Genomic DNA, 27,114 nt, shown 5'->3' with positions numbered 1-27,114 from the left:
GAACTGTTTCCCAGCGGTGAGCCCGTGTCTGCAGCTGCAGCCCTGCGGTGGTTCCTCGCCAGCCTCAGGCAGCCTCTGCACACACGTGCCCATCGGAACTCGCTCAGGAACCCCCACTCGGTGGGCCTCTCTTCTCTGGGACTTTGCCCAGGGAACTCTGGTCCCCTTGGCCTCCCAGGCCTCCCGTTCTGTCTCCTGCCCCCAGAGTTCTCTAGCTTCCACTTGGGTTTGCCCTTTCTGTACCGCATCTGGGAACCACTGAGACTCAGGGTTCACTGCCCTCCATTGTCTCATGTCCAGTGTATTGAAAATCTTTGTTGCATTTCTTCAGTCTAGGTTTCTAGCTGCTTCAGGTGAACAGGTAAATTGGTTCCTATCACTCTCTTGGCTAGACGTGGACATCCTGGTTATTCTTTGATTCAGTATAACAGTTGAGACGCGCCAAGGAAGGGACAGTATGTAAGCGGCCCCACCTCCGTCCACCTGGGTGGGATCTGCCACCTGTGACCAGGAAGGAAACTCGGTTTAAAGTGACGGCTACGTTTGTGCACAGCCACCCACTTGAAGGCCGTCATGTCTCTCTGAAGCTACTTGGGTGAAGGAGAGGTTGCTGATCATCACAATTTTCCTTCTTTTTATTTTATTCCCAGTTTTTAAATTGCTGAGGTTATTTGTTTAAAAGTCTAACTTTATTTAGGAAGAGAAGAGAAACAGAGAGTTTCACTTTTAAGACTTGTTACCAGTGATGTACCTTTTATTGATGGCATATCCCAAGATTCCCCGCCTGCAGTAGTCATTCAGGTGGCTTGTGCCTGGCTCCTGGTGTAGCTTGGTCACCAGTTCCTCTGTCTAAACAAGACCTTCATGCATGGCTGTCCTGACCAAGCCCTGCTTGATCGCTTTAATGCAGTGACTGTGTCTGTTTTGAGTTTTTTCTCAGCAGTGTTTATCTTGTGAAAAGGCCTGGGTTTTTATTAAAGAGGATTTGGAATATCCTGAATTTCCGTACTGACAATCAGGAAGGTCCCTTCATGTATCTGACCTGCTGTCTCCCTCACATCCTTTCCTGGTGCACTCGTGAGTCTCTTGAGGACTCACAGGTAACAAAGCAGGCTCTTCAGGCTGTAGCTCAAGTTTAAAGAGAGAGTCAGGCTGCAGAGTGAGTGGAAGTCAATCCTTTGTAAACTGTCCACTGGAGTTGACTGGTTTGCATCAGCCGAGTTTCCTAGCTTCGCTACCTGTGGATTGTCCTTAGTGCTCATGGGTTGGAACGCAAAGGCAGCAGCTGACGGTGGAGTCAGGAGCCGGTTTTCTGTGCTGAGCCCCTGGGAGTTGCCCTGGCCTCTGGGATGCTGAGATCTCAGGTTTCAGGTCTGGATGGCACATTCCCTCTTCTCTGAGAAGTGCTAAGATAGCCCTGGTTGGGATTCACAAGCATGTTAGAGACTGAAGGCAGAGGAGTTAGAGGCTGCGGAGGGAAAGACAGCCTGAACCCAACCTCATCGGGAATTAGGGGAGCTGCAGAGACTTGCACTTCTCACATCCAGGAGTTAGGGGAGCTGCAGAGACTTGCAGTTCTCTTTTCCAGCACATGCAGCTGATGTTGGTGCAAAAGGAAATTCACTTCGTGCGTCACACAAGCAGAGAGTGTGTGTGTGTTTAATGCTATGTCTTATTTCCCATAGAGTTTGTGTTGGATTGTCGAAAATTTCTGGATTCAAATGCTCTGGGCCTGACTGTCGCAGCCCTCAGCAGCTACGACGCCCCGATGCGAGCGGCGGCCTACAGCGTCCTGGCGGCCTACTACTCACACGTGGAGGGAGCCCGGTTCCGAGAGCAGCCCCAGGTGAGGGGCAGAGGGCGCATGGGAGGCTGTGGATGCCACTCTATGCCTGGGCTGCGGGGCGGGTTTCTGAGTTGCCAGGAGACCTGTGTTCCCACCTGTGGGTGATCCTGGAGGCGGCCTCTGGGCCTCGGCCCTGGGGAAGTTGAGTGAGGCCTCCCCTTCACACATCCATGTCGTGGGTGGGCAAAGGTTCATTTCTGCTGGTTCTTTCTTTGGTTTAAACTCAGTGGCTAAGGTGGCTGTTATCCACGTCACCCAGCCTGGTGCCCGGGAGGTGGGGACAGGAGCAGGTTGGATTGTCAGGGCATGGAGCCAGGGTTCTCTTTGCCCGTGGCCAGATGCCTGGCTCATCCAAGAACAGCAGAAAGCGCTCCTGAGAGCAGGGGTGTGGCTGTTACAAGTGTCCCCTTTAGTGGCCCTGGGACGTGAGGAGCAGGCACCCTGCAAGGCTGTGCCTGAGGCTGCACGAGGCAAGGCTTGTCACAGGTCTGAAAACACTCTTCTCCTGGCTTTAAGGTGCTCTACCTGTTGGACGTAGTCCGGAACGGAATCCGAACTCAGAACATGAGACTCACCTTTACGTTGGCTCTCTTCATTGCCAAAGCAGCCCTGCAGATTCTGAAACCAGGTACCTGATAGGGTGAGGTTGGGTGTGATCAAAAAGTGGAGTCTGAGCAGGGTGACCTGCCGTGCCTGTGAGAAAGGACAGTAGATAAATGGTGGCTGTGAGGAGGGGTTTTCAGGGCCCCTGTGGAATAGAACCCAGGAAAACCACATTGAAACAGCTGGGTGCAGAGCCCGTGTGTGGCATGTTTGCAGAAACTGGGGTGTAAGCTGACCCGCGTGCCAGCTCATGGGCACTGTGAGGGACCTGCACCTGAAGACACTTAGCGGATGCCTGGCACAGCCAGAGGATGTTGTTCAGCTCGGTTAGGCCCCCAGCCAGAAGGGTTGGGCCCATGTGTCCCTGAGCAGCGGCCCCGCCACCCCACCGCAATGGAAGCTAGTCCATATGGGGCCTCGTTGTGGGTGAAAGTCATGGAATGTCCGTGCCATTGGGGACCACAGGGATTTTTAGTGTTACAGGGTCATTTTCAGGTGAGGGAACAGTGCCCCAGCTTGAGGCCCCGGGTAGAGAGCTGGTTCCACAGTCGGTCTCCGGCCACGTTGCTGTGAGAACGCCGATCCGATTTTGATCTGGTCTCGCATCACTTTGATTACATGGGTTTTATCGCTGTGGAGATTTGGGGAGGAAATAAGGTAATTCTCCATTTGCAGCTGAAGAAAAAGCAGTTCTGCCCTGGCCAGTTTGGCTCAGCGGTTAGAGCGTCAGCCTGCGGTCCAGAGAGACCCGGGTTCGGTTCCCGCTAAGGGCATGTACCTTGGTTGCAGTTTGTCCCTGGCCCTGGTTGGTCGTGTGGGTGGCAGCCACTCGATGTGTCCCTTTCACATCGATGTTTCTCTCTCTCCCTCTCTCTTCCTTTCTCTCCCTCCCACTCTATCTGAACAAAAAAATGAAAAAATGTCCTTGGGTGAGGATTAAAAAAAATAATAAGAAGAAAAAGCAGAGCAGTTCTGAGAAGTCCTGGCAGAGGCCACCCTGTGATCCTCGCCTCCCATGTGGTCTGTGCTGTGTGGACGAGTCTGTTCCCATCACCTCACATGGTCGGGTCGGCTGCAGGCAGCCTGGGGGAGCGGCGGGGGAGGGAGTGTCTGCCCTAATCGGCCCCCATATTCCAGAGCCAAGTGCCCCAGGCTGTCCGAGACCCTTTGCTGGGCAGTCCCTTCACTAAGAGGCCGGTGGGTGTGGGTGTGGACCCTGCGCTCTGGGTCCTGGTTCCACTCTCCCTGAGCTGAGTGGCAGTTCTGAGTAGCTGGTGGTTTCTGAGCCCCGAGAAAGCCTGTGTGCGACGTAGACCGGGCGTCTTCCTGCACGCCATCCTGGGAACTGGGATCCTGGAGGCGGGTGCTGGGCGCCGTGCTCAGGACTGTCTCCTGTGTCCTCAGAGGAGCACATGTACCTGAAGGTGAGCGGGTTCCTGCTGTCACACGAGGCCTTGAACATGAGCAAGGTCCCCGGCTTCTTCCAGTTCTTCTACAGCTCGGATTTCCAGGTAATGCCCCAGGGCCGCGCCTCCCGGGCCTCCAGCATTGGCTGCTCACCCTGGTGACCACTGCCTCGCCGGGACCTTGGCCCTCAGGACTGCCCGCAGCCAGCGCGCCTGCGCAGTGTGTTGGGGCCGAGGCCTGCGTGCGGCCTCACATGGGCCTGCGTGCGCGCGCCCGCCTCCAGGCCTGCGCAGTGTGTTGGGCCCGTCGCCTGCGTGCGCGCGCCCACCTCCAGGCCTGCGCAGCGTGTTGGGCCCGACGCTTGCGTGCGGGCTCACATGGGCCTGCGTGCGCGCGCCCGCCTCCAGGCCTGCGCAGTGTGTTGGGGCCGAGGCCTACGTGCGGCCTCACATGGGCCTGCGTGCGCGCGCCCGCCTCCAGGCCTGCGCAGCGTGTTGGGGCCGACGCCTGCGTGCGGGCTTCACGGCGCTCGCTACCGCTGCTGCCTGCGGCGGGGGCGAGGGTTACCTGCGCCTTTACAGCGCACCTGCCTGACTCGCACGGCTCAGTGTCTAGACGAGCTCCGTCCTTGGTCCCTGACTTGAAGCCGAGTGGGAGGTGGTAGTGAGGCTCCTGTGGGGACCAGGGAAAGGGTCAGGCCCGGGGCGTTGCGTCCTCCTCTTCTGGAAGCGGCGGTGCCGCCTGCGGGGCTGACCGCGAGCTGTTTGTCCCGCGCCTGCTGCAGCACAGCGCCGAGCGGGAGTGGCTGTTCCAGCTTCTGCGGCAGGGGATCCGCGACAAGCACTGCTACGACCTCTACGCCAGGCGGGGGGTGTTCCACGTCGTGCTGTCCTTCTTCCACAGCCCGCTGTGCGACCCTGCGGCCCAGGTACGCCCGCCCCCAGGTGCGCCCGCACTCCGGCCCCTGCCGCTGCCCGGTCTCGGCTCTTAGGGCTTTTTGTGCTGGGTTTTTTTTTCTTTATTAATTTTATAGAGAGAGGGAGAGAGAAAGAGAAACTGATGAGAGAGAATATCCATTGGCCGCCTCCTGCACGCCCCCCACTGGGGATCGGGCCCACAACCTGGGCATGTGCCCTGAGCGGGCATCAAACCTGCGACCTCTTGGGGCGGGGTCCACGCTCAACCACTGAGCCACACCGGCTGGGCTCAGTTCCTAGGGTTTAACTTGGAAATTAAAGTTAACTCTCAGGAAATTGTGTAAACTCTCAGGCAGTCGGGGTACGACTGACCACTGAGCTGTCTATAGCCTCACGTGCAAGGAGGGAGAATGATAGTCTGCGGTGTGTGCAGCTGTGCATGGTTCAGGTGTGATGGTGACAGTCAGCTGATTGGTCAGCGTGGGCCTCAAATGACCCCACAAATGAGACCCTCTCGAGTCACTCGAATTTTATGTAATGCCCCAAAGCTGCAGGTCATCAAAACTGGCTAGGAAACGGGGGTCAGGAGGTGACCCTGCCTGCCTCACAGCTGAGGTACTCTGCCAGCTGTCGCCAGACCACGAGCTTGGGTGGGAGCCTCCCAAGTGCTGTGGGCAGTTGGCGGAAGCAGCTAGGTGGAGCCCCTGGTGTCTGGTTTGTTTCTTATGTGATAGAATGTGGTGAGCAGCACTGAGGGACACATGTCAGTTATTTCTTATGGCTGGGAGAGTTCTAAAGCACCAGTTCCTGGCCCTGGGGCCGTGCCTGTCTGCACCTTCCTTTCCTGGTGGGAAGACAGGGACAGATGGGCCGCAGCCTCCCCCAGCTCAGGCTGCTGCCGACCTGGGCCATGCCGTTGGCATGCGCGCCTTTGCTCCTGGGATTCACAGAAATGGGTGCCCGTTGCTGCCTGCGGGAGGGTGCGTTCCTGCGCAGTGGCACTGCTCAGGCAGCACGTGTGCCAGCCCTGTGACCGTGACGTGCCCCTTTGACCACGCCCGGATTTCCCCCTGCAGAGTAACTCTTTGTTCTGGGTTTTCAGAATTGGGTCCTGGAAATTCTACAGAATGCCGCCCGGGATGCCAGGTCTGCCCATGAGCTCCTGCGGGACTACAGCCTGTTGACGTGGGTCCTGCACATCCTCGAGGGCGGGTGAGCCCCAGGGCACGAGGGATGGTGGTGGTGTCTGCTGACGGTGCGCTCACTGGAGATGCCCAGTGGAACACCTCCAAGCCGTGCCCTCTAGTGCCACCAAAGGCTGGCGACAGCTCCAGGCAATGCCAAGTGGCATCCCTCTCTTGGAGACTCAGCGGAGTGCAGCTGCTGTTGGCATGGGGCAGCCCCACCACCCTCCAGGGGCAGGGTTGACATGGACGTTGTGTGAGTCCTGGGGCGGCCATACGATCACCGCAGATGGGAGGGGCTCAGACAGCAGGGACTAAATTTCTCAGTTCTGGGACTGGAAGCCCAGGTCAGGGAGCCACTGTGGGCAGTTCTGGTGAGATCTCTGTCCTGGGCTTGTAGATGGCCACCTTCTCGCTGTGTCCTCACATGGGGGGGAGGGGAGAGAACCTGGTGTCTCCTGTTCCTACAAGGGTGCTAATCCCATCATGGGTACCGCTCTCGTGGCCTCGTTGAACCTATCACCTCCCAGAGGCCCAGCCAGGTGGGGGGTTAAGACCCACATATGGCCCGGCTGGTGTGTCTCAGTGGCTGAGCATCAACCCTGCACCAAGAGGTCTTGGTTCAATTCCCAGTCAGGGCACATGCCTGGGTGGGCCTGATCCCCAGTGGGGGGGCAGGCAGAAAGCGGCCAGTCGTTCTCTCTCATCAATGTTTCTCTCTCTCTCCTTCTCCCTCTCTTTAAAATCAGTTTACAAAAAAAAAAAAGACTTCCCCATATGAATGGGGTGGGGGGATAATTTAGTCCATAGCGTGACCTATTTTGATCCCTGACAATCTGAGTCAGAGGCTGTGGGCTATGAAGCCTTGTCTCAGCAGACTGCACTCCTGCGGGAGAAATCTTTCGAAGAGCCGACTGTCCCGGCAGCGCAGGGACGCCAGGCCCTCTGTGCAGTCTTTAAGGTAGTTTTAGAGATTGCTCTAAGCCCTGGCCGGTCTGGCTCAGCGGTAGAGCATCAGCCCACAGACCAATGAGTTGTGGGTTTGATTTCAGCCAAGGGCATGTACCTCGGTTGCGGTTCGTCCCTGGCCCAGGTCGGGGTCGTGCAGGAGGCAACCAGTCAGTGTATCCCTCTCACGTCATGTCGATGTTTCTTGCTCGCTCTCTCCCTCTCTCCCTACTACTCTGTCTGAACATAAGTAGGAAAATGTTCTTGGGTGAGGGTTAAGAAAGTTTTTCTCTAAAAGAAAGTAGTACCATAAATCTCTCTGGACATCAGCCTTCAGGCTGTTTCTGAGTGGTGGAAGGTGTAGTCGGCTGTTGACACTGGGAGGTCAAGTTGTTCTCGTGAATTGGCGGCGGCGCTGCAGGGTTTCTCCAGCTGGGACTCCGGGTGGGTGTCGGGTGGCAGGGGATCTGGGCCTAGGCTGTGTTGAGGTCAGTTTGTAGCAGACGCCTGTTCTTACCGGGGCTACAGCGGATGTGAGCAGACGGCGTTGTCGGGTGGGAAAGCCTGTGGGCCCCGCGCGGCCCTGCCTCCAGCGTCCTCGTCCCTTCTGGGTCCCGCCCACGCTGCCATGCTGGCGGACCGGGCTGTGGCCATGAGCATTCGGATTGGGTTGCAGGTTCCTGGAGACCCCGCTGCTCTCCAGCATCATCTGCCTGCTGCACACGCTGTGGGAGAGCGTCCTGGGGAACAGGGCAACGGAGGACAGCGGTCGGCCCCCAGGCCTGCCCGGGCCCAAGGAGCCCCCGCAGCTGCCGGCCCTGCACCTGGTCGACGAGTTCCTGTATGTGCTCCTCGTGCTGGTGAAGCACCTGAGGTAGGCCCCTCCCCCGCCAGGCCTGAGCCTGGGGCTGTCACCTCTCGCTGGTCCCCGCGGTCAGGGCTGCAGCCACCAGCTTGCTCAGCTGTCTTCTCTTTTCCACTTCAACTGCCTGGGCTCCTTTCACGGCCCGGGACCCCGAGCACGTCCAGCTCCCCCAGCGCCCCAATGTCTGATTCAAGCTCACAGGGACGCTCTGTAGAGGGGCGTGTTTTCCGTCACCTTGCCGTGGAGAGGGAGGGTGTTCCCAGGCTGGCGTCTGCCTCGGCCTGCACAGGTCCCTGTCCTTGACCTTGCCTGCGAACAGCAGCAGGTCCGCCTGGCTCCTCGGAGTGGCCCTCGTCTCCCAGCACAGCCCGCCGCCCTCAGGCCCTCCGGGTGGGGGCACAGGTGCTGGCTGGGCCAGGGGCTTGGGAGCAGACGGACACGGTCTCAACGGAGTCCAGCCCGAGACAGGGCCTTTGTCTGCGGTTCTGAATGACCCCGGTCGCCGCGCCCTGCCCTTTGCCCGTTTCTTGTGGGGCTGTTGGAGGAGCTGGTCTCTGAGGACTGACTGATCTGGGGTCGTGTGGAGCAGATGGTTGCATCTTACACCCTCAGAGCAGAGAGGTCAGCTTTCCTCCCTGCAGCCACCAGCAGCACTGGCCAAGGGCGGAGCTGTCCCGGCTCTCCTGGGCCTTCCTGGGCCGAGTAGATGCCACAGGAGTGGGCGGTCGTGAGCGCTCACCAGGCGACTCTGGACCTCAGACCCTCGGCTCAGCTGTCCGTCAGCCATGGTTCTCTGGGGCACCTTTGCCTCCGGGGATCAGACTGGGTCCTTGCATGCTCCCTTCTTGCTGTCCTGGTGCCGGGTTGTGTGTGCCTGCCATGAAGGGGAGTGGCCACCTGGTCTAGGGCTGCAGGACAGGGAGGCAGCTTTTGCTCAGTGGGTGCCTTTCTCCCAACAGGCCCGCCTTGGCCTCTACCCAGCTGATCAGCTTCTTTGGGGCCCTTGACTCCGCGCTGAGGTGCCGGGCCACCATCATGCAGGCCTTCGGGGCCACGGACCGCCTCACCGTGAACGAGAGCGTGCTGTCCACCAGGGACGTCCTGGCCCTCCTGCACACGTGGGGCCTCGTCGAGAGGGACGCTGCACTCCAGGAGGCCCTGAGAGCCGTCGCGGAGAGGTTCCAAGTCCGGGAGCTGCTGAGTGCGTGGCCCTCACTGTGGTCTTGCCTTGCTGCGCTGCTTCCCTTGAACGGCCACGTCCTCCCGGCTCTGAGCCGTGTTCCATAGCGGATGAGGCTGAGAGATGCCTGTCCACTGTCGTTCTCTAGAGGGGAACTTGAGGACCTGGCTTTGCGCCGGCTCTGCCCACCAGGGAGCTCCCTGTCCCGGCCCTGATGACAGTCCCCGTCCAATCCCTGCACTTGCTGAGCCCTAGGCAGAGCGACCACTCGGTGCCTCTGAGCACCCTCCTCCGCCCCCTCCACTGTGTGCCCACTGCCGGTCTCACCGTCTTTTCTCTGTGACAGAAATGCTCAAGGACAGGAACAAGCCTGCCGTGCCAGCCCGAGCCAGAGGCCCTCGGGGCCGGAAGAGGAGGCCTGGGGAGGCGGAGGATGAAGTCGGCCCTGAGCTGCAGGCGTCCAGCTTGGAGACGTGCAAGGGCCTCCTCAGGTCCATACTGACCCACTGGGGACCAGTGTTCCCCGGCCCTGACACTGCTCAGGAGCCTGAGAACCAGGCCGCCCCCCAGAGCGAGGCAGCGGGCCCCGTGCACGCTGTCGCCTCCCTGGTGGTCAGCTGGATGCTGCGGTCAGCAGCCGAACGGCCGTTCAGCAGCGCCGAGGCTGTGGGCGTCCTCGGCTGGCTTCAGAGCTACATCGTGCTGCAGCCCGTGGTCGTGGCCGAGCTCCTGCAGGACGGCTTGGCGAGGAGGGGCGTGTTCAAGCTGTACAGCCAGCTCTGCGGCGCAGGGGAGCCGTCGGGGTCTGAGCAGCTCATGCTGCAGCTGGTGGCAGCCCTGGGCCCAGCGGGGACACCCCTCCACCCGGCAGTGCAGACCCTCCACCTGGCTCTGGACGACAAGGAGGAAGCCACACGAGGTGATGCTGGCTTGTGGGTCAGAGGCCGAGGAGGTGCCATGGGCGAGGGTGGGGAGCAGCCCTCAGCCAGTTCTGGGGACTGTGGATAGTTGCCATCGGCCCTGATGGGAAGGGCGGGGAAGCCAGTGCCTGTGCATGCAGAGGTCAGACCTCTGGAGACAGTCATTTCTTTTTTTTTTAATCCTCACTCGAGGATACTTTTTCATTCTTTGTTCAGATAGAGCAGGAGGGAGGGAGGGAGGGAGAGAGAGAGAGAGAGAGAGAAACATCGACGTGAAAGGGACACATCGAGTGGCTGCCACCCGCACGACCAACCAGGGCCGGTGACAAACTGCAACCGAAATACGTGCCCTTAGTGGGAACCGAACCCGGGTCTCTCTGGACCGCAGGCCGACGCTCTAACCGCTGAGCCACACCGGCCAGGGCTGAGACAGTCATTTCGCAGTGCGGGGGTGCTCACCCAGAGCCGCGTGTCCCGCGGGCACTGTCCCCCCCTCAGACCAGAGGCTTTCCTAGTGTCCACCATTCCCACACGAACAATACATCTCACATCGTGGCAGGTGCACGTGTGTGTACAGACGTGTGCCTGTGTGCACACGAGTACAGATGAGCAGTTTACGTGTGCAGCAGGTGCCTAGTAAAGGCTGGACGCTCGAATGAGTGAATAGCAGAGGCTTTACCGCCTGAACGAGCACAGGGAGGCTGTGACCACCTGCATGTGCCACCCCACCTGCGGGGCTGGTCCCTTTCTCAGGGAGGAGGGGGCAGGGCAGGGACGGCCAGCAGCCCCGCAGGTGGACTCACCTCGTCTGGTCATCTGGCTGCAGTTGAGTCTCTGCCTGGAACACCTCCCTGCACGCCGCTAGGGAAAGGCTGGAGGTGACTTCGTGACACTGCTCAGACCTGTCTGGTCCTTGGCACAGGGTCAGACTGAGAGGAGACTGGTTTGTCACAGCTTTGTCTGCGTTCGTCCAATGAAAAGGTTCTTCCGTGAGCCCTGCCGGTGTGGCTCAGCGGTTAGAGTGTCGGCCTGCGGTCCAGAGAGACCCGGGTTCAGTTCCCGCTAAGGGCATGTACCTCGGTTGCAGTTTGTCCCCGGCCCTGGTTGGGTTGTGTGGGTGGCAACCACTGGATGTGTCCCTTTCACGTCGATGTTTCTCTCTCCCTCTCTCTCTCCCTCCCACTCTCTCTGAACAAAATATGGAAACATGTCCTCAGGTGAGGATTTTTAAAAAAAGATCTTCCGTGAACAAAAATGGTTAGCCCAAGAGTTAAGCAAAGGCTAAGTTAATTTGTTCTGTCCACCTCACCTCAGTGGCCACGGGGTACGCAGTTCGCAGGGTGCGCAGCAGGACCCGTGCCCCCACGGGCGGGGGGATGGCTTGGTCTCTGGCCAGGTGCATCTGCCTCCTGACCGCCTGTCCCTCCTCTTCCCAGCCTCTGCCGCCTTCCTGCTGTCTCTGTACATCAAGGACGTCTGGCTGGGGGCCCAGCGGCCAGACGCCCTCTTCGCCCACGTCCAGATGGTCCGCGACGCTGCAGAGGCTGCGCTGGGTGGTGACCAGGAGGCCATCGTCAGCCTCTGCAAGGACATCGCCACCGCGGCCCCCGACTTGTGACACCTGCTGGCCGGTGCCCCCGTTTGATCCTTTCCCGTGGAATAAGTGCAAGGACGTGTCTGTGTATTGACTCAGCTTCCTGGCAAGAAATGTTGCCTTTATTTATGTGACCAGTGAACAGACTCAAGGGACCGTATGAAGGGGTCAGGGTTACAGTGGCCGTGGTTCTTCGGGGCTGTGGGGCCAGCCCTTCCTCTCAGGTTTGCCCCCTTCAGAGGAAATGCCTCAGAGCACAGGATTCCTGTGTGAACATTAAAGCTAGTGTCCAGAGATGTGTCAGATGGAAGAGCGTGAACAGAGGTGTTTACAGTTGTCTTTCTATAAGAAATTGTATCAGCCTTGGCCAGTTAGGCTCAGTGGTTAGAGCATCGGCCCGTGGTCCAGAGAGACCCGGGTTCGGTTCCCGCTAAGGGCACGTACCTCAGTTGCAGTTTGTCCCCAGACCTGGTTGGGTTGTGTGGGTGGCAGCCACTCGATGTGTCCCTTTCACGTCGATGTTTCTCTCTCTCTCTCTCTCTCTCTCTCCCTCCTGCTCTCTCTGAACAAAAAAAAAAAATGGAAACATGTCCTCAGGTGAGGGTTAAAAAAAAATTGTAACAAAGCTTTGTGTAACTTTTTAGAGAAATCAGCTGCTCCAGAGTTTTATTAAGAAGGCGTTCCGTCAGACCCGTGAAGGGTGGACTGGCGGCCTCTGCTCCTATGCAGCTCCTGAATCTTACAACTTGATAATAAATGTCTGTCTGTGTTAAGTTTTTGTATTTGCTTAACGATGTTAAAGGCTACTTTTATTCCACAGAGACCTGCATTTTATTTATTTATTTTTAATCCTTACCCAAGGATGTTTTTCCTTTTTTTTTTTTCTTTTTTCTTTTCGGGGGGGGTGGGGCATTGACGTGTGATAGACACATCGTTTGAGACCTGCGTTTTAGAGATCAGGGATTGACTTTCAAGATTCCTGCGTTAACTGGTGTCGTAGTTGACAAATGTGGACTGTGAAATACCAGGGGTTTCACGTGTAAAATTTTATCCTGTTCATTGTAAACTGCGTGTTCCCACCCCCCGAACACCAGGGCCCCCGGGGCGGCTCGGCGTGGGCAACGGTCAGCACCGTGGCACTCCCTGCCTGGCCCCCGGGCGGTTTTCCCGTGCGACACACCCACCGAGGGTGTTTCGGTTTCAGCACCATCGTGGCTCAGGCCTCCCTTGTTCTATAGACTCTCCTGCTTCTTCCAATAACAAAGTTTTTGACCAAGACAAGAGCAGTGCTTAGCTGCACCCAGTTCCCCTTAACCACAGAGAGGGCTCATCGTCTGGAGGCAAGGAGCAGTCGCTGGCCCTCTCCCGTCCCCCCAGAACGCGGACAGCAATGTCCTTGGAGAACATTCCGCAGCCTTGGCCCTGTTTCTGCATCTCCGGAGCTCGGTCTCCCCTCATCTTCCTTCTGACTTGCTGTCCCCGGTCAGCGAGGCCAGGCGAGACCCTGGGCGTCCTAAGAAAGGTACAGACCAGCCAAGGGAGCTCCGGGTCGGCACAAGGTTACAGCGGTATAGTTGAAGCTAAAAAGGGGCACAGTCAAGATGAGTTAGGGGTATGTTACATCTTTATTTACGTGTAGTGTTTTTGTGCCTTCCTGGAGTGAGTGTGGGCGGTGGGCACTGAAACTGCCCACCTGGGGCTGCTCCCCTGCTGGTGGGCTGCCAGGGCCTCGGGGGTGGGGTTTACACGTGCACCGCAGCGCCTCCTTGTGGCCGCTCTGGACACTTCCTGCTCCACGGGCAGCGTTCAGAAGGCACGTGTCCAGGTTGGTTTGAGTCGTGGGTCGCTGGGTCGTGGCCCTGCTGTCTCCAGGGGGAGGCCGGCTGAGCTTGTGGCCGAGGTCAGCTGATGCCCAGGGGGTCCTCATCGAGGGCCTGTTCCCAGGAGAGCAGAGTGGGCCTGGGGCGCAGTGGGGGGCGAGGCAGAAGGGCTGGGTGTTCTGCTGCCTGGCCCCCTGGCTGAGCTCGGTGGGGCCTGCGGGGTGCCTCGTGGAGCCCTGTGGAGCAGGAGGTGCCTCCGGACACAGGGGGGGAGGTTGAGGCGGAAACTCCAGGGGCTGGTGCTGCGGTGCAGGCTGTTCCTGGGGACAGACGGGAGCCGGCGTCAGGGCTGGGGACACCCTCCTGCCTGTCCCAGGTCGTGGGGAAGGTGCCGCAGAGGGCGCCGTGGGGGGATGGAAGAAAGGAGGTGCTGATGGTGAGCCATTCTCAGGTCTTTCCCTCAAGGTCACTCTCCTCGACCTTCATCCATGGGCTGCGGGGGTCAGGTTGGCCTCACATCCGTCCACAGATCCGAGTAAGCGCGTGGTCCTCGTACCCTGAGCCACCTGTGCCTCAGCCGGCAGCCCGCCCTCCCTGGGGACCCCCGCCTGCCTTCCGCCTCATAGTATCCTCAGGGTGAAACGCGGTGACTGTTGGTAGGGTCTAAGCCGGAGAACCGGTTTACTTATGACACCCTAACGTGGAGGGACCCCGGGGGGCACAGGCTCCTTTCCGAACAGGCTCGCATGACCTTTAGCAGGGAAGAGCAGCCCAGCCAGGCTCATTCTCCTGCGTCTCGCGGGTGCAGAGCGGCCGGGCGGCACTGTCCTCGCGGGCCACGTGGCAGGCCACGCGGCAGGCCACGCAGCCACGGCATCGGCTCGCCCCGGAAGCTGCAGCCCAGGAGCCGCACGGGGAGCTCGGCCGTGGCCACCTTGAGCCCCACACGGGAGCCTTCCCTTGGGAGGCTGCCTGACCGGTCCTGCAAACTGTCCCCACGCAGGGCCTGCTCCAGGCCACCTCCATAGAGTAGAAGTCAGAGGTGATTTCATTACTCTTGGTGGTAAAAATTGCTTAAGTTCAGTGTGAATTCTAAAAACGAAGAAAAGCGTGGATTTCCTCGTTACTCGGCAGCGGGTCCCTGCCTCCCGTGTGTGACGTGGTGAGTACAGACCGGAAGCTGAGCGGCTGTGGGGGGAGGGGGGACTGTGGGCTCGCAGCTCACAGGTCCTCACGGGCACGGGCAGGAGACGCCGTGCGACCCCTTCAGGTGGGGGCCGCCCTCTGGCTCTTTCAGGGACTTCGCTGCCCCTCGGGCCTTCCTGTCAGAACAGCTCTGCTCGGGTCCCTGCCACCACTCCCTGTGCTGACTGCATTCCTTCCCCGGAACCTCCAGGACCCTCGGTGCCGCCAGGCCACAGGCCCCAGCCCTGGCCGTCAGCGACTGCAGGGCGGAGGCAGCAGAGGGTCCCTGCAGAACAGCGGGGGGACAGGTTAAGCTAGAAGGGGAACTAGAGGTGGTGGGTCCATGGTCCAGTCCAGGAGAATTAACAGGTGAGCCAGGTCCAATTACTCCGATTACTACCTGGAGCTCCCAGATGGCCCACCCCTCCAGCGTAACCACTGAGGCACACCGCAGGCATGGATAACAGTGTGGCCGCAGACCTACAGGAGGGTCCCTTCGCTGGTGACCTGCTTGGCGAGACCTACCTGGCCGAGGGGGTGTGTTGGCTGTTGTGTTTATTTTTTTATTTTTTTTTATTTTTTATTTTTTTATCCTCACCGGAGGACATTTTTCCATTTTTTGTTCAGGTAGAGTTGGGGGGAGAGAGAGGAACAGAGAGAGAGAGAAACATCGACGTGAAAGGGACACATCGAGTGGCTGCCACCCGCACAACCGACCAGGGCCGGGGACAAACTGCAACCGAGGTACGTGCCCTTAGCGGGAACCGAACCCTGGTCTCTCAGGACCGCAGGCCGAAGCTCTAACCGCTGAGCCAAACCGACCAGGGCGGCTGTTGTGTTTAAAGCCACGTATTTTATGTGAGATCCCTTCAAGCTGTGAAACCGATGCGCTTTAGCCCATTCCTAGTTCCACAGCCGTAACCACAATCTATTTTAGACTATTTCTATCGTCCCCAAAAGATGGTTCCCAGCACTGGGCCAATGAGCCACGGGTTCGATTCCAGGCAAGGGTATGTACCTCGGTTACGGTTCATTCCCTGGCCCTGGTCCTGGTCATGAGGGAGGCAACCAGTCGATGTGTCCCTCTCACGTTGATATTTCTCTTTCTCCCTGTCTCCCTCCTCTGTCTGACACCCACCAGCAGCCAGCCTTCCTTCTGTCCCTATAGCTTTGTCCGCTCGATCGTCCACACCAGTAGAGCCGTAGGACACGGGGCCTTTCGTGTCTGGCTCCCTTCACTGAGCATCATGTCCTCGGGCTCATCCACGAGGCAGCAGGTGTCTGCTCTTTGTCGGGCAGAGTGATGTCCCGCCGCGGGCACTCGGGGCTGCCGGCCTCGCCCTGTGCGTGCCCCCCCCCCCCGTGCACTCACCTGGCGCGCGGGGAGCCCGGCCAGGGCATGTAGAGCAGCATGAGGAACAGCAGCACCACGAAGGCCGCCAGGCTCACCCAGAAGGCGATGGCGATGGAGTCTGCGGGAGGGAGGGGTGACGGACACGCGTGGGGAGGGGCCGAGTGCGGGGTTCCGCCCGGTACGGCGCAGCGGGAAGTGGTTTTCTGGGTCGGTGTGGAGGGGTTCTCTGCTGGGGGGAGCAATAACGACGGGCAGTGCCCCGGGGGTGCGTTTTTCCAGCTACTGCTGCTGCTCGGGGGCTGGTACCTTCCTCTTTCCTGGGGAGGGAGGAGAAATGGCTGGGGCAGCTCATGGGGCGGGGCTGCAGGGGCCTTTGGTGAGCAGCCCTGTTAGGGCAGCATCCGAGCCCCCAGGGCAGAGCGCCCCTTCCCACCAGCCTGCTGGGCTGCGAGGACGTGGAGAGCCGGTCACTCCCTTTCAGGTGGAGGCCAGGTGGGCGACGCCCAGGAAATCGCCTAGACCCTCCGGGGCCCTAGTGGGACCGGCAGGTCGGGAGGTGGCGTTCTCTGGGCTCCGGTCAGGAACACTCGGCAAGTCTCAGTGTGGCAGGTTTCCGGGGGGTGACTGTGGCTCAGAGCACCAGGCTCACAATTAGGGTCTGCACGAGTCTCATCCCAGACACGCTCACGAGCCCAGGAGGATGCCCCACACCGGGGCCTGCTGCACACTGACGGGTGTGCCCCGGAGGCTCCGAAGGGCGGCCACCAGCAGGTGTTAATTCATCACCTGCCAAGCCAGGCTCTGCTGGCGGCTGTTCAGATTCAGAGGGCCAGCCTGGCACACCAGAACCCCCAAAGCACCCTTTCCTGCCAACACGCTCCTCCAAAGCCCGCGTGGCCCCCAGAGCCAGCCTGCCCTGTCCCAGGTGTGTCTGTCCCAATAGGAAGCGGCCTGTGACGTGAACCCACGAGCGAGCCAATGAGCGGACGCTGCATGAGGGGTGAAAGATGGCGAGTCACCTGTGGGGTGGATAATGGCATGTGAGGGTCACCTCTGCTCCCTAGGACCTAGGACAGGCAGAGGGAGTCACTGGGGACCTGGGAGAGTTGATCTCAGACCCTGACAGTTAACGTCCCACCCAGGGTGCAAGGAAAGACACGCCTTGTGAAGGGACTCAGAGCCCCGCACGCACGGGAGGGCCGCACCGCAGAGACCCCGGCTGCTCTCGCCCTCTCCTCTGTCCCTGAGGACCCCGGTGGCATCTGAGCACTGAGCTGTTTGAGGGGACCTCCGGGGCTCCTGGGAAATGCGAACGAGGTTGTTACTGTCTTTTCTAAGCTTCAGGACTTTGCAGAGAGGTCTCTGACGTTATTTTCTGAGAATTTTGATCTGAGCCGAACTGACGTGCCAGGCACGAGATGGCCGAGGCCCCTCTGCCACCCTCAGCGCCCTTGCGGTTCGCTGCACGTTCTCGCCCGTCCCTGCTTCCGCTCCGCTCTGCCAGTCACAGTCTGTGTCTAACCCTGGAAGTGTGAGTCTAAGCTTTCAGAAAAGGTGGGGATTCGGGTCTGACAGGTGTGGATTTCTGCAGACACGAATTCTCTTTCTCCTTCGTAAACATGGCGCAGGGGCCGAGGCCTCAGTGCCTGGGGCCGTGGTCAGGCCTCGGAGAAGACAGCCTGAGGACTCCCCTCCCCGGGCCCTCGCCCCGCTCCCCACGGGCGCTCGCTCTTCTGCTCCTGCCCGGGGTCATGTCCCCACACTCCGAACAGGACAGGAGACGGCGCCTTCCGCAGAGCACAGTCCCAGGGACAGTGAAACGTGCATGTTGTTGGACCAGAGGCCGATCAGTAGCCATTTCCTGTGTCAAAGTCTTGCTCCATGTTCTGCTGGAAAAGGCAGCCAAGAAAACAGGGTTTTTCCCCTCTTCCTACGGAAGGCCGGGCCTCGGCGCTTGGAGGGAACATCGTGTACCAGGGCAAAGCTGTCATGGCTCGCTGCTGGGGAAGGTCCGACCTCGGGGGCTTGTTTTCTCCAGGAGCCCCCGCTGGCTGGACAACGGAACCGGTCCAGCCACAGAAACTTCCTTCTCTCCACCCCTCCCTTCTTCCCGTCCTTCCTGCTGGGGCCAGGCTGGCTGAGGGAGGGGAATGGGGCGGCCGCAGAGCATGTCAGGAGAAGGTTCTGGGTGGGCTGCATGTCATGTTGGGGATCCCTTGTCCGAACTTCGAGTTAGCAGATGATAAAGTACTCAACACCTCCGATTTGTTGAGGGAAAACTGCTAAGCCTCCGTTTCAACTCTCCGAATGCTGCTCGCATTTGAGGCCCGGGTTCTAGTGGAAGATTAACTCCCAGATTTCCCCCTGCCAGGGGGCTAACACTGGGGTTACAGTCCGAGGGTCGGGAGGAGGGTGGTTTGGAGTTCAAATTCTGACTCCGCCGATGTCCAGCTCGGTGGTCTCAGATGACCTGGGATTTTTGAATCTCCAAATCTATTTCCTCATCTGTTCATGGGGATGATAGTATGTATGTGTGGCTCGCATGGGCAGTCCCTGGCTCACTGGCCGTGCAGTGACCTACAGACAGAACGGTCTTCTTTCTGTTGAAAGGGTTTGTGGCAAGTGATATCACTGCACCCCTCAAGCTCTCCGAAGTGTGAGATGTGAGTAACTGCAGCATAGATTGTCCGTCCGAACACTGGCCGTCATGCGTGTCCCTAGTAACAGAGCCTCTGCCTTCACTGAGCACCTGGCTGCCTAGGAGAAAGACTACAATTCCCAGCCTCCCTTGCAGCTAGGTATGACCATGTGACCGGATTCTGGCCAATGAGGTGTGAGTAGAACTGTGCACAGACTGGTGGACTTCTGCCTGTTGAGGCTTGGGACATGGGAACGAGGGACGGGTCCCAGGGATGGCAGAGCAACGAGCTGAATGAAGCTGGTTCCTGAGTATCTCATGGAGCCTGCCTGCCCTGCAGACGTCCACGTGAGAGAGAAAGCGACTTCTGTGTCACCCGTTCTTGGTGACCAATTTTCTTATTGGATCAGTAAAAAAAAACAAAACTGTCCAAATAAGTGTATCCAGATTTATAAATCCAAATGAATACTGACCCTCAAAATAACCATCCGCTCTCTGCCATAGAATCATGTCAGGGGCCCTAAGGATACGTGTATTGATCAAACATTCGTAAACAGTTATAAATTCTTTTTTTGGAATTCCTTCAGGGACACACACCAGTTTTGCCCCTTGACGAGGTCATAGTTTATTTTTGACTCCCAGGTTTAATCTCAGTCGCCCGATTGGTTTCTCCACGGTTCCTGTTTCCCCAAAGCTGACTCGCCCTCAGAAGACGTATATAGCTCATCACCGCAGAAGTTGCATCGAGGGAGCTGTGGCCAGCGAAGTCCGTTCCACAGCACAGTCCCAGCTCGTTGAGCCACCGCGGCATTGTCCAAATGCGGCAGCTCCGTGTGGGGCCACCTTGATAGAACTCTGGTCCAAGTCAGCGTTCTCCTATCTCTGTTTAAAAATGACGGGCTCTGCTCTGGCTGCCCCCGGGACCGGCCGTAGGCTGCGGAGTTAGACGTCACGCTGTCACCTGAGACTGATGACGCTGAGCCAGAGCCTTTAGCTCCTCTGCGCGGTCTTGGCGAATCCTCTGTGCTGTGCTCAGAACACAAGGCTCCGGGGTGAGTTTCTGCTCTTTCTCCAGCAGCTCTCGGAGCAGCAGACAGACAGATAGACAGACAGACTTCCTACTGGAACTGCCCGAGGCAGGGCATCGGTGGGCGTCCATGGGGAAAGACTGTGCCCTGACCAGAAAGATAGAGGAGACAGCAGGGAGCCAGGTGCCACCCCCGGGAGCCAGTCCACGGTGCTCGCCCCGCAGCGGAGCCTCGGGCCAGTGTTCGGACACTCGCTGTGTCAGAATAACCCGTGTTGCTGCTGTGAGTTTGGACACAGGACCGTTCTCCTAAGCTCAGCCTCTGAAGAGGGGACAGGCGAAGGGTCACTTATGTCATCAGGCAGCAGACTACTCCCACCTTTTGACAGGACTGGGGACATTTAACCTTCCTAGGAAATAGAAGCCACGTGTGACAGTCACTAGGGTAAAAGTCCTTGTCAAGCTCCTGTAACAAAATCACACGGGATCCCAAGCCATCCCTGAGAGAGGGCGCCCACAGCCTCCCCGAACGCAGCATGGACCTCTGGGCGCCCCCCCCCCCCCCGACCTCGATGCGCTGAATCCCGGTGTGTGGGCCTGAACACAGAAATCCTAAATCCCTCCTGCTTGTCTAACCCCAAACTTCTCACAGAAAACAAATTCAGTTCAGGTAAGACTGGGGCCCGGGACACCGGATGCAAACAGGAATGAGGGAGGCAGAGGCACACCTGTCTCTGGGTCTGGATGTAACAGTGTCTGACATCCTCCGTAATAAATTCGAAAGGAACCTCCTAAGGACTAAGACACCTTTGGAACCATGTATTCTTTTATGATGGATTTCTTGATAGAGTTTAATTTATTGCCTTGGGGTTCTAATATGCTGGGAGAGTTTCTTCAAGTGACAGGTTCCATGTTTCCCATCATCTGTTTGCAGACTGGGATGAGAGTTTTTGTCCATCCCCTGAGATGTATCACTTGAATCATTTTTTTGTTGTTGTTGTTAATCCTCACCCAGGGATATTTTTCCATTGGTTTTTAGATGGAGTGGGGGGGGGGGGACATCGATGTGAGAGAGATGGATCAGTTGGTTGCCTCCTGCACGACCCTGATATCCACAGACTGACCTTCTAACAGCTGAGCCAAACCAGCCAGGTCTAACTTGAATAGTTTCTATTAAAATACCAATAGATTCCCTGGCCAGTGTGGCTCAGTTTGTTGAGCATAGATCTGTGCACTGAAAGGTCACCGGTTCGATTCCTGGTCAGGGCACATGCTGGGGTTGCAGGCTTGATCCCCAGTAGCGGGCGTGCAGGAGGTGGCTGATCAATGGATGTTTCTGTCTGTCTCTCCCTCCCCTTCCCTCTTTCTCTAAAATCAATAAAAACATGTTTTTAAAAATACCAATAGGTGTTTACCATTCATAGGGGGAGACCCAGAGACTGGTCTCTCACTGTGGGTGTCAGAGACTCCCCACATCCAGGGTGTTTTGGGGGGCAGATGACTTGCCTCTCAGGTTTCCCCACTAAGATGGCCTTTATTGGCTTGGGGAGCTGTGTCTTATTTGACCTCGTTTCTATGGTCACCAGGTTGTAAACGTCCAACTCGAGTTCAACGTGCAAGACAGGACGTGCCCACCCTCACGCCGGACTCGGAGCACATCAGCCACTGTTCCCAGAAGGGAAGTTGTTTGTGGGCGGGGGCAGGGCAAAGGCTGGGGTAGTGGGTTCAGGAAGGACCCACAGCAGCAGCGGGAGGGGCTTTAGAGCCAGGTCGGGACAGAGCAGGATGCTGGGCACAGGAGAGGGAGCGAGCGTCTGACCTGACCCGACTTTTATCTAATTGTGTGAATTCAAAAACGCCTTTCCCGAACGCAGATGTCCAGTTCCTGGTGCGCCCTGAGGTTCTGGACTTCGGCAGTGTATAAGAGCAGGCCCTCAGCCCTGGCCAGTGCGGCTCAGTGGTGAGAGTGTCGGCCAGCGGACCAAAGGGTCTTGGGTCCGATTCCCAGGCAAAGGCACGTGCCTGGGTTCCAGGTTCAATACCTGGCCCCAGTCAGGGTCACGCGGAAGGCAGCCAATAATGTATCTCTCTCACATCGATGTTTCTCTCTTTCTCCCCCTCCCTCCCACTCGGTCTAAAAATTAATGGAGAAATATCCTCGGGTGAGGATGAACAACAGAAAGAGTAGGCGCGTATTTCCACCCTGCCACTTCCTTCCTTGCCAGTGTCGTTCTCTCGTGAGCTGTGCGTGCAGGACTCTGCATGAGATGTTGACGACATTCCTCGCGTCGGAAATCACTGCAAACCCTCGGGCTCCCGGGAGTATAGTGCGGTGCTGGGGCATGGCGAGCCCTTGGCGAACATGATGGGTGCCTGCGTCTGCCTTCCGGGAGTCACCAGCGCACCTGGAGCCAGAAATGCCTCCCAGCGAGGCACCCCAGCTGAGCCCCGGGGGCGCCACCGGGGGCTCCACCGGGGCTCTGGCTCCCGTCACTGCATAAGGACATCAAGCAGATCTCAGCTCTGTCTGGCGTGTATCGGACCATCTTTCTCTGCACAGGAAAAGCTCCCTTGCCCTTGGTGACCGTGTTTGCTATTTGACAGACGGGTCGTGACTAGTTCATGAAATACCCGAGGAACCCAACACTTTGGGGAAGGCAGAGGGTGGGTTCCCAGGACCGAGACCTTTTGGTTGGTTTTTCATGCTCATTTGTTTGCTCTGCTAACTTGTTATCTTGCCCGAGTAGCTGAAATAACCAGAGAAGAGTGTCGACCAAGCACCAAGTTACCCAAGAGACCCAGACGGGAAGGAAGATCAGAGGAAGGTTAGCTCCTCCCTGAGACCAAGAAGGTTAAACGTCAGTGCGTCTTTCAATAGAAATTATGATGTCATACATCTCGGGGGACGGACACCGTACCTGTGTCCCAAATCTGCGCAGGGACAACAGAAAGCCTGAAGTCCACAATGTGGAGTTCACCTCACGTGCTGGAACCCCAGACCGATGAAATTCTATCAAGAAATCTATCTTAAAAGCACCTTCTGCTCCGAGAGCCCCAGTTTCTCAGCAGGTGAGTTGCAGACGTATTACAGACGATAACAGATTCCACCCCCCGTTTGGTTGTGTCTCTGACGCAGGGCCAGGTCCCGCACCCCCACGACAGCTGTCGAGTGGTTGGAGGGAAAGTCACGTGGGCCAACCCCGCCTCTGCCTGGCCGGCCTCCCCGGGCCCGGACTCACGCTTGTGGGCCCTCAGCTCCTTCTCGTCCACGGGGAGGAGGTCCAGGTAGTCCAGGTAGTACTCGTAGCTGTAGTACGGGGCGGACGCGTTGGACCTGTTGGCCATGTCCGAGGCGCCGGGAGGCCGCGCACCCAGAGCTACTCAGCCCGTGGAGGACACTGGCCAACCGACTGTGAAGTCATCCAAGTGTGTCTGTGGGTCTCCAGGCTCCAGGCCTGCCCCCGGGACGGAGCCATTGGCTGGAGAAAGGTCACAAGGGGGGGGGGGGGTGCCGATGTGCTCACACACACGGACAGCGTCCCCTCGGCCCCTTCTTGACCAGACTCCAAAACAAACAGAGCTGCCGGGCTGGAGACTGTCCCCTCGGTGCAGACAGGACAACAGACCCCCGGGGCCCCTTGAAGAGGGGGTGCAGAATAAGGCTGGAAAGGACCATCGCTTTTTTTTGCCTTAAATATGTAAAAAGAAATTAATAATACCAAAACAAAAGCCTGGTGGTGCCCTTGACCCAGTGAGGCAGTACTTGGTCCATTGAGCAACCGCTGGCTTAGATTCATTGTCTGAGGGCGGAGACTGAGTGCTGTGGGCCCTGAACTTGTAACCTCCCTCATGTACACACAGCCGATTCATAAACCAAAGCAACCCACCCCTATCGAGTAACCCCCGGGTTTTATCCAAGTCCCCAAGACCCAACCAGTCAGCTGCATTGGTTCAGACAGACGAAGCTGTTTGTCTGGGCTGAGGTCCCACCTGGATGGATGCAGCTGCTGGGAAATAGGGCCCCAGGATCACCCAGCCCTTGGCTGAGGACAAGTGTGACAAGGATCCCTCTGGGCTCCGTTAGGGCCTGTCTCCAAATTACACACGCGCTTCTCTCAGAGCCGCAGACAGTCAGGGGAGCCTTCCAAACATTTGAAATGAGCGGGACTGAATGTGACAGGAGCCCTAAGTGTAGCCTTTGAGAGTAAGGAAGTTAAAATGCACAGAATCAAGGGGCCTTTCCCTCCAAAATATCCACTTTCTAGTGTTCCTGATTCAGGTCCACACAGCCAGAGTAAAGTTGGGCACTGCAGTGCAGACAGCCAGCCCAGATCGCTGGGCCTCCAGGTCTGAGCCTGCACCCCCAGCGCCGTGTGCCCGAGGCATTCCGTGGGGACCACTGCCCCTGAACCACTGCACCCCAACTCCTTAGGAAGGAATGAGCTCCTGGGTTTTCAAATGAGGGGTCGACGGTCCACGAGAAGACACTCCCGGCGCCCGGCACGCTCCTGTGTGCGTCCCTCCAGGTGTCCTTGGTCAAGGGGCAGTGGACCAAGGGACAGAGCTTGGAGCCCGGAGCCAGACTGCCAAGCAAGGTGCAGGCCCCGCCCCTGATCAGCAGTGTGGCCTGGGCTAGTGGCCCGGCCTCCGCTCTGCAGTGGGTCCTCACCGTGAGATGGCCTGGGGCCTGGGAGCACACATGGGCACAGCCAGACACAGCAGCCTCCCGTCCACAGTGGGCACCATGGGTGTGCTGTCCCTGGCACCTGCCTGGAGGTGTGGCCTTTCTGCCCCGCCTCCTCCACCTTCCCCTTCCTCACCTTCCCGCTCATCTCTCCTGTGGTCTCCACCCTCTCTACCCATCCTGTCACTTCCTGGGGTCAGTGCGAACCGCGGATGCAAAGGAACCTTTCGTTTCTGGCCTTCAGCTCGCCAGGTTCCACCGCTCCCTGGAAGCCCTCCTGGAGAACTTCCAGGGAAAAGCTTCCCACCTCCGTTCTGCAGCATCGGCCACACCCGCGTGCACATGCGACCACATGCATGTGCATATGCACACACGCACACATGCACACACACGGAAGATTATCGTTATAAGGAATGGACTCACAGAATTATGGAGGCTGAGATGTCCCACAGTCCGCAACTGGGAAAACCAGGGGTGTGGTCTGAGGGCCCGAGAGCCAGTGCGCAGGTGCACTCAGTCTGAGACCGAGGCCCAGGCCCAGGCCGGCCTGGCCGGAGGGGGAGTAGAAGCTCTCCAGCTCCGAGTCGGGCAGAGACGCGCCCGGTTCCTTCTGTTTGGGCCCTGGATACATTGGATGAAGCTCGTCCACACCGGGAGGCCTGAGTCACAGGCCCATCTCCTCTGGACACCACCACAGACACGCCCTGAAAGAGCGTTCCACCAGAATGGCCCCCGTGGCCCACTCAAGTGATACATGAGGCTAACCTCCCTTCCCTCCTCCTTTCCTTCCCTCCCTTCTTCCTTCCTCCCTCCCTCCTACCCTCCCTTCCTTCCTTCCTTCTTCCTTCCCTCCCTCCCTTTCTCCTTCTCTCCCTCCCTCCCTTCCTTCCATTTCCCAATGGAGCACAATTCAATTCTATTGGTTTGGAATTTCCACTTCTAGCTGACAAAATGCTGATTGTGTAGATGAACTTAATGGTCTGATGATAATCTTGACTTTAAAATACCTATGGAAGCCCTGGCCGGTTTGGCTCAGCGGTTGGAGCGTCGGCCTGCGGTCCAGAGAGACCAGGGTTTGGTTCCCGCTAAGGGCATGTACCTCGGTTGCAGTTTGTCCCCGGCCCTGGTTGGTTGTGCAGGTGGCGGCCATTTGATGTGTCCCTTTCATGTCGGGTGTCACCTGAGGACATTTTTTCCCATTTTTTGCTCAGATAGAGTGGGCGGGAGAGAGAGGAAGAGAGAGAGAGAGGGAAACATCGATGTGAAGGGACACATCGAGTGGCCGCCACCTGCACAACCAACCAGGGCCGGGGACAAACTGCTACCGAGGTACATGCCCTTAGCGGGAACCAAACCGGGTCTCTCGGGACCGCAGGCCGATGCTCTAACCACTGAGCAAAACCGGCCAGGGCGAAAGTTTTAAAAATAAAATACCCATGGAAGTCCCTGGTAGAAAAACAATTAAAAAATATCTCCTTTGACATTGGTATGAGCTGATGCTCCCATGAAGATCGAGTCTCCGAGATAATAATGACACATTTGTATTAACAAATACCTCGAAGACCTTGACTGTAGCGCTGTTTCTCTTCCCCTTGAATTTATGACCCAAAGCCTGAAGGTGAAGCTGCCGTTCCCAGGGTGTTGCTTTGGCGGGAAATGCGGGTGCTCGTCAGCTGTCGCGGTGACCACAGATTGAGCCTCCGTGCTTGGCTCGGTACTTGGGACCTGCAAACAGGGTGTGTCTGTGCAGCGGATGCCATCACCAGTCACCAACACTTGGTGGCTTCAAACAGATTTGCCATCGGACAGTCCTAGAAGTCACGTCTGAAGTGAGCCTTGTGGAACCAGCAGGGAGGCGCAGCGGCCGCGGGGAAGGCAGATGTTCTCTGGCCTCTTCCAGCTCCCCAGCCGCCCTCATTTCTGGGTCCTGGTCCAGCATCCCATCGCCTGCCCGCCCCCCACCCCCATTCCCTTGTCACCTGACCTTCCATGGTCAAATCTCTCTCCCTACTTCTCAGGATGATACTTACGATTGCACTGAACCCATCCAGGGAATCCAGGGGAATCCCCGCCCCGCCCCCCCTCCCCCCCCTCACCAGCTCGGCGTTTCTGTCTGCAGAGTCACTGTTGGCATTTAGAGTAACATCCGCAGGCTCCTGGGCTCGGATGTGGATATTTGGGGGGCTATTAGCCTGCCACGTGGGGTCATGCTGTGGGTACACAAATCCTTCAGATAAACATAGTGCCTCTCTCTGCAGTGTCCATTTTGGTCAATGATTTTTGGTAAAAGGTTACATTTTATTTATTTAAAAAAAATTTTTTATCCTCACCTGAGGACATTTTTGCATTTATTTTCAGATACAACGGAAGGGAGAGAGGGAAGAAGAGAGAGAAACATCAATGTGGGAGAGACACATCAACTGGCTGCTACCCGCACAACCCCAACCCCAAACTGCAACCGAGGTACATGCCCTTAGTGGGAACCGAACCCGGGACTCTGGTCCACAGGCCTACGCTCTAACCGCTGAGCCAAACCGGCCAGGGCAAAAGGTTACATTTTAATGCTGAAACAAGCATAGGGCTATCAAAATAAATGCAGAATGTGTGTGACTTAAAAAAAAAAAATCTCCATCAAAGACAATTTCAAACATTTGCAGAAGCGGCGAGAACAGCATGAGGAATCTTGGCTGCAGCAGCGGTTAGGGTGCGCTGGTTGCCTTCGCTCCGTGTCCCTCCCCAGTCGGAATGCTGTGAAGCTAATTCTAAATGTATCACTACATCTGTAAATCTGTCAGTGTGTATCTCTGATGGAGGATTTAAAACTATAAAACCATAATGCTATTATTCCACTTAAAGAGTAATACTAATTATTGCATCAAATATCCAGTGTTCATATGTTCCGTTTGTCTCATAATTTCTTTTGTAATTCATTTGCTCAGTTA

General features: G+C 57.7%; 2 protein-coding genes across 2 annotated transcripts in view; one reads left to right on the top strand and one right to left on the bottom strand.

The window, feature by feature from the left end:
* URB1 (URB1 ribosome biogenesis homolog) overlaps positions 1-11,910 on the top strand; it is a 59,457-nt gene extending 47,547 nt beyond the window's left edge. The window contains exons 31-39 of the mRNA XM_036242659.1: positions 1,686-1,846; positions 2,363-2,474; positions 3,854-3,960; positions 4,641-4,784; positions 5,876-5,985; positions 7,582-7,779; positions 8,730-8,971; positions 9,297-9,869; positions 11,307-11,910. Coding sequence (XP_036098552.1) covers positions 1,686-1,846; positions 2,363-2,474; positions 3,854-3,960; positions 4,641-4,784; positions 5,876-5,985; positions 7,582-7,779; positions 8,730-8,971; positions 9,297-9,869; positions 11,307-11,488 — 1,829 coding nt within the window. The 3' untranslated portion in view covers positions 11,489-11,910. The remainder of the gene's footprint in view (positions 1-1,685; positions 1,847-2,362; positions 2,475-3,853; positions 3,961-4,640; positions 4,785-5,875; positions 5,986-7,581; positions 7,780-8,729; positions 8,972-9,296; positions 9,870-11,306) is intronic.
* A 1,169-nt stretch (positions 11,911-13,079) lies between these two features.
* LOC118617474 (melanocortin 2 receptor accessory protein) lies at positions 13,080-22,881 on the bottom strand. Its single transcript, XM_036243419.1, is given in 4 exon segments — positions 13,080-13,408; positions 13,410-13,604; positions 15,842-15,941; positions 22,728-22,881. Coding segments are annotated over 4 exon segments (444 nt in total). The 5' UTR covers positions 22,834-22,881; the 3' UTR covers positions 13,080-13,365.
* Between the last annotated feature and the right edge of the window lie 4,233 nt (positions 22,882-27,114).

Source organism: Molossus molossus, unplaced genomic scaffold, assembly GCF_014108415.1.
Source record: "Molossus molossus isolate mMolMol1 unplaced genomic scaffold, mMolMol1.p scaffold_m16_p_5, whole genome shotgun sequence".
Lineage (NCBI taxonomy): Eukaryota > Metazoa > Chordata > Mammalia > Chiroptera > Molossidae > Molossus > Molossus molossus.
Note: the sequence above shows the minus strand (reverse complement) of the source record. Positions and strands in the feature narration are given on the sequence as shown.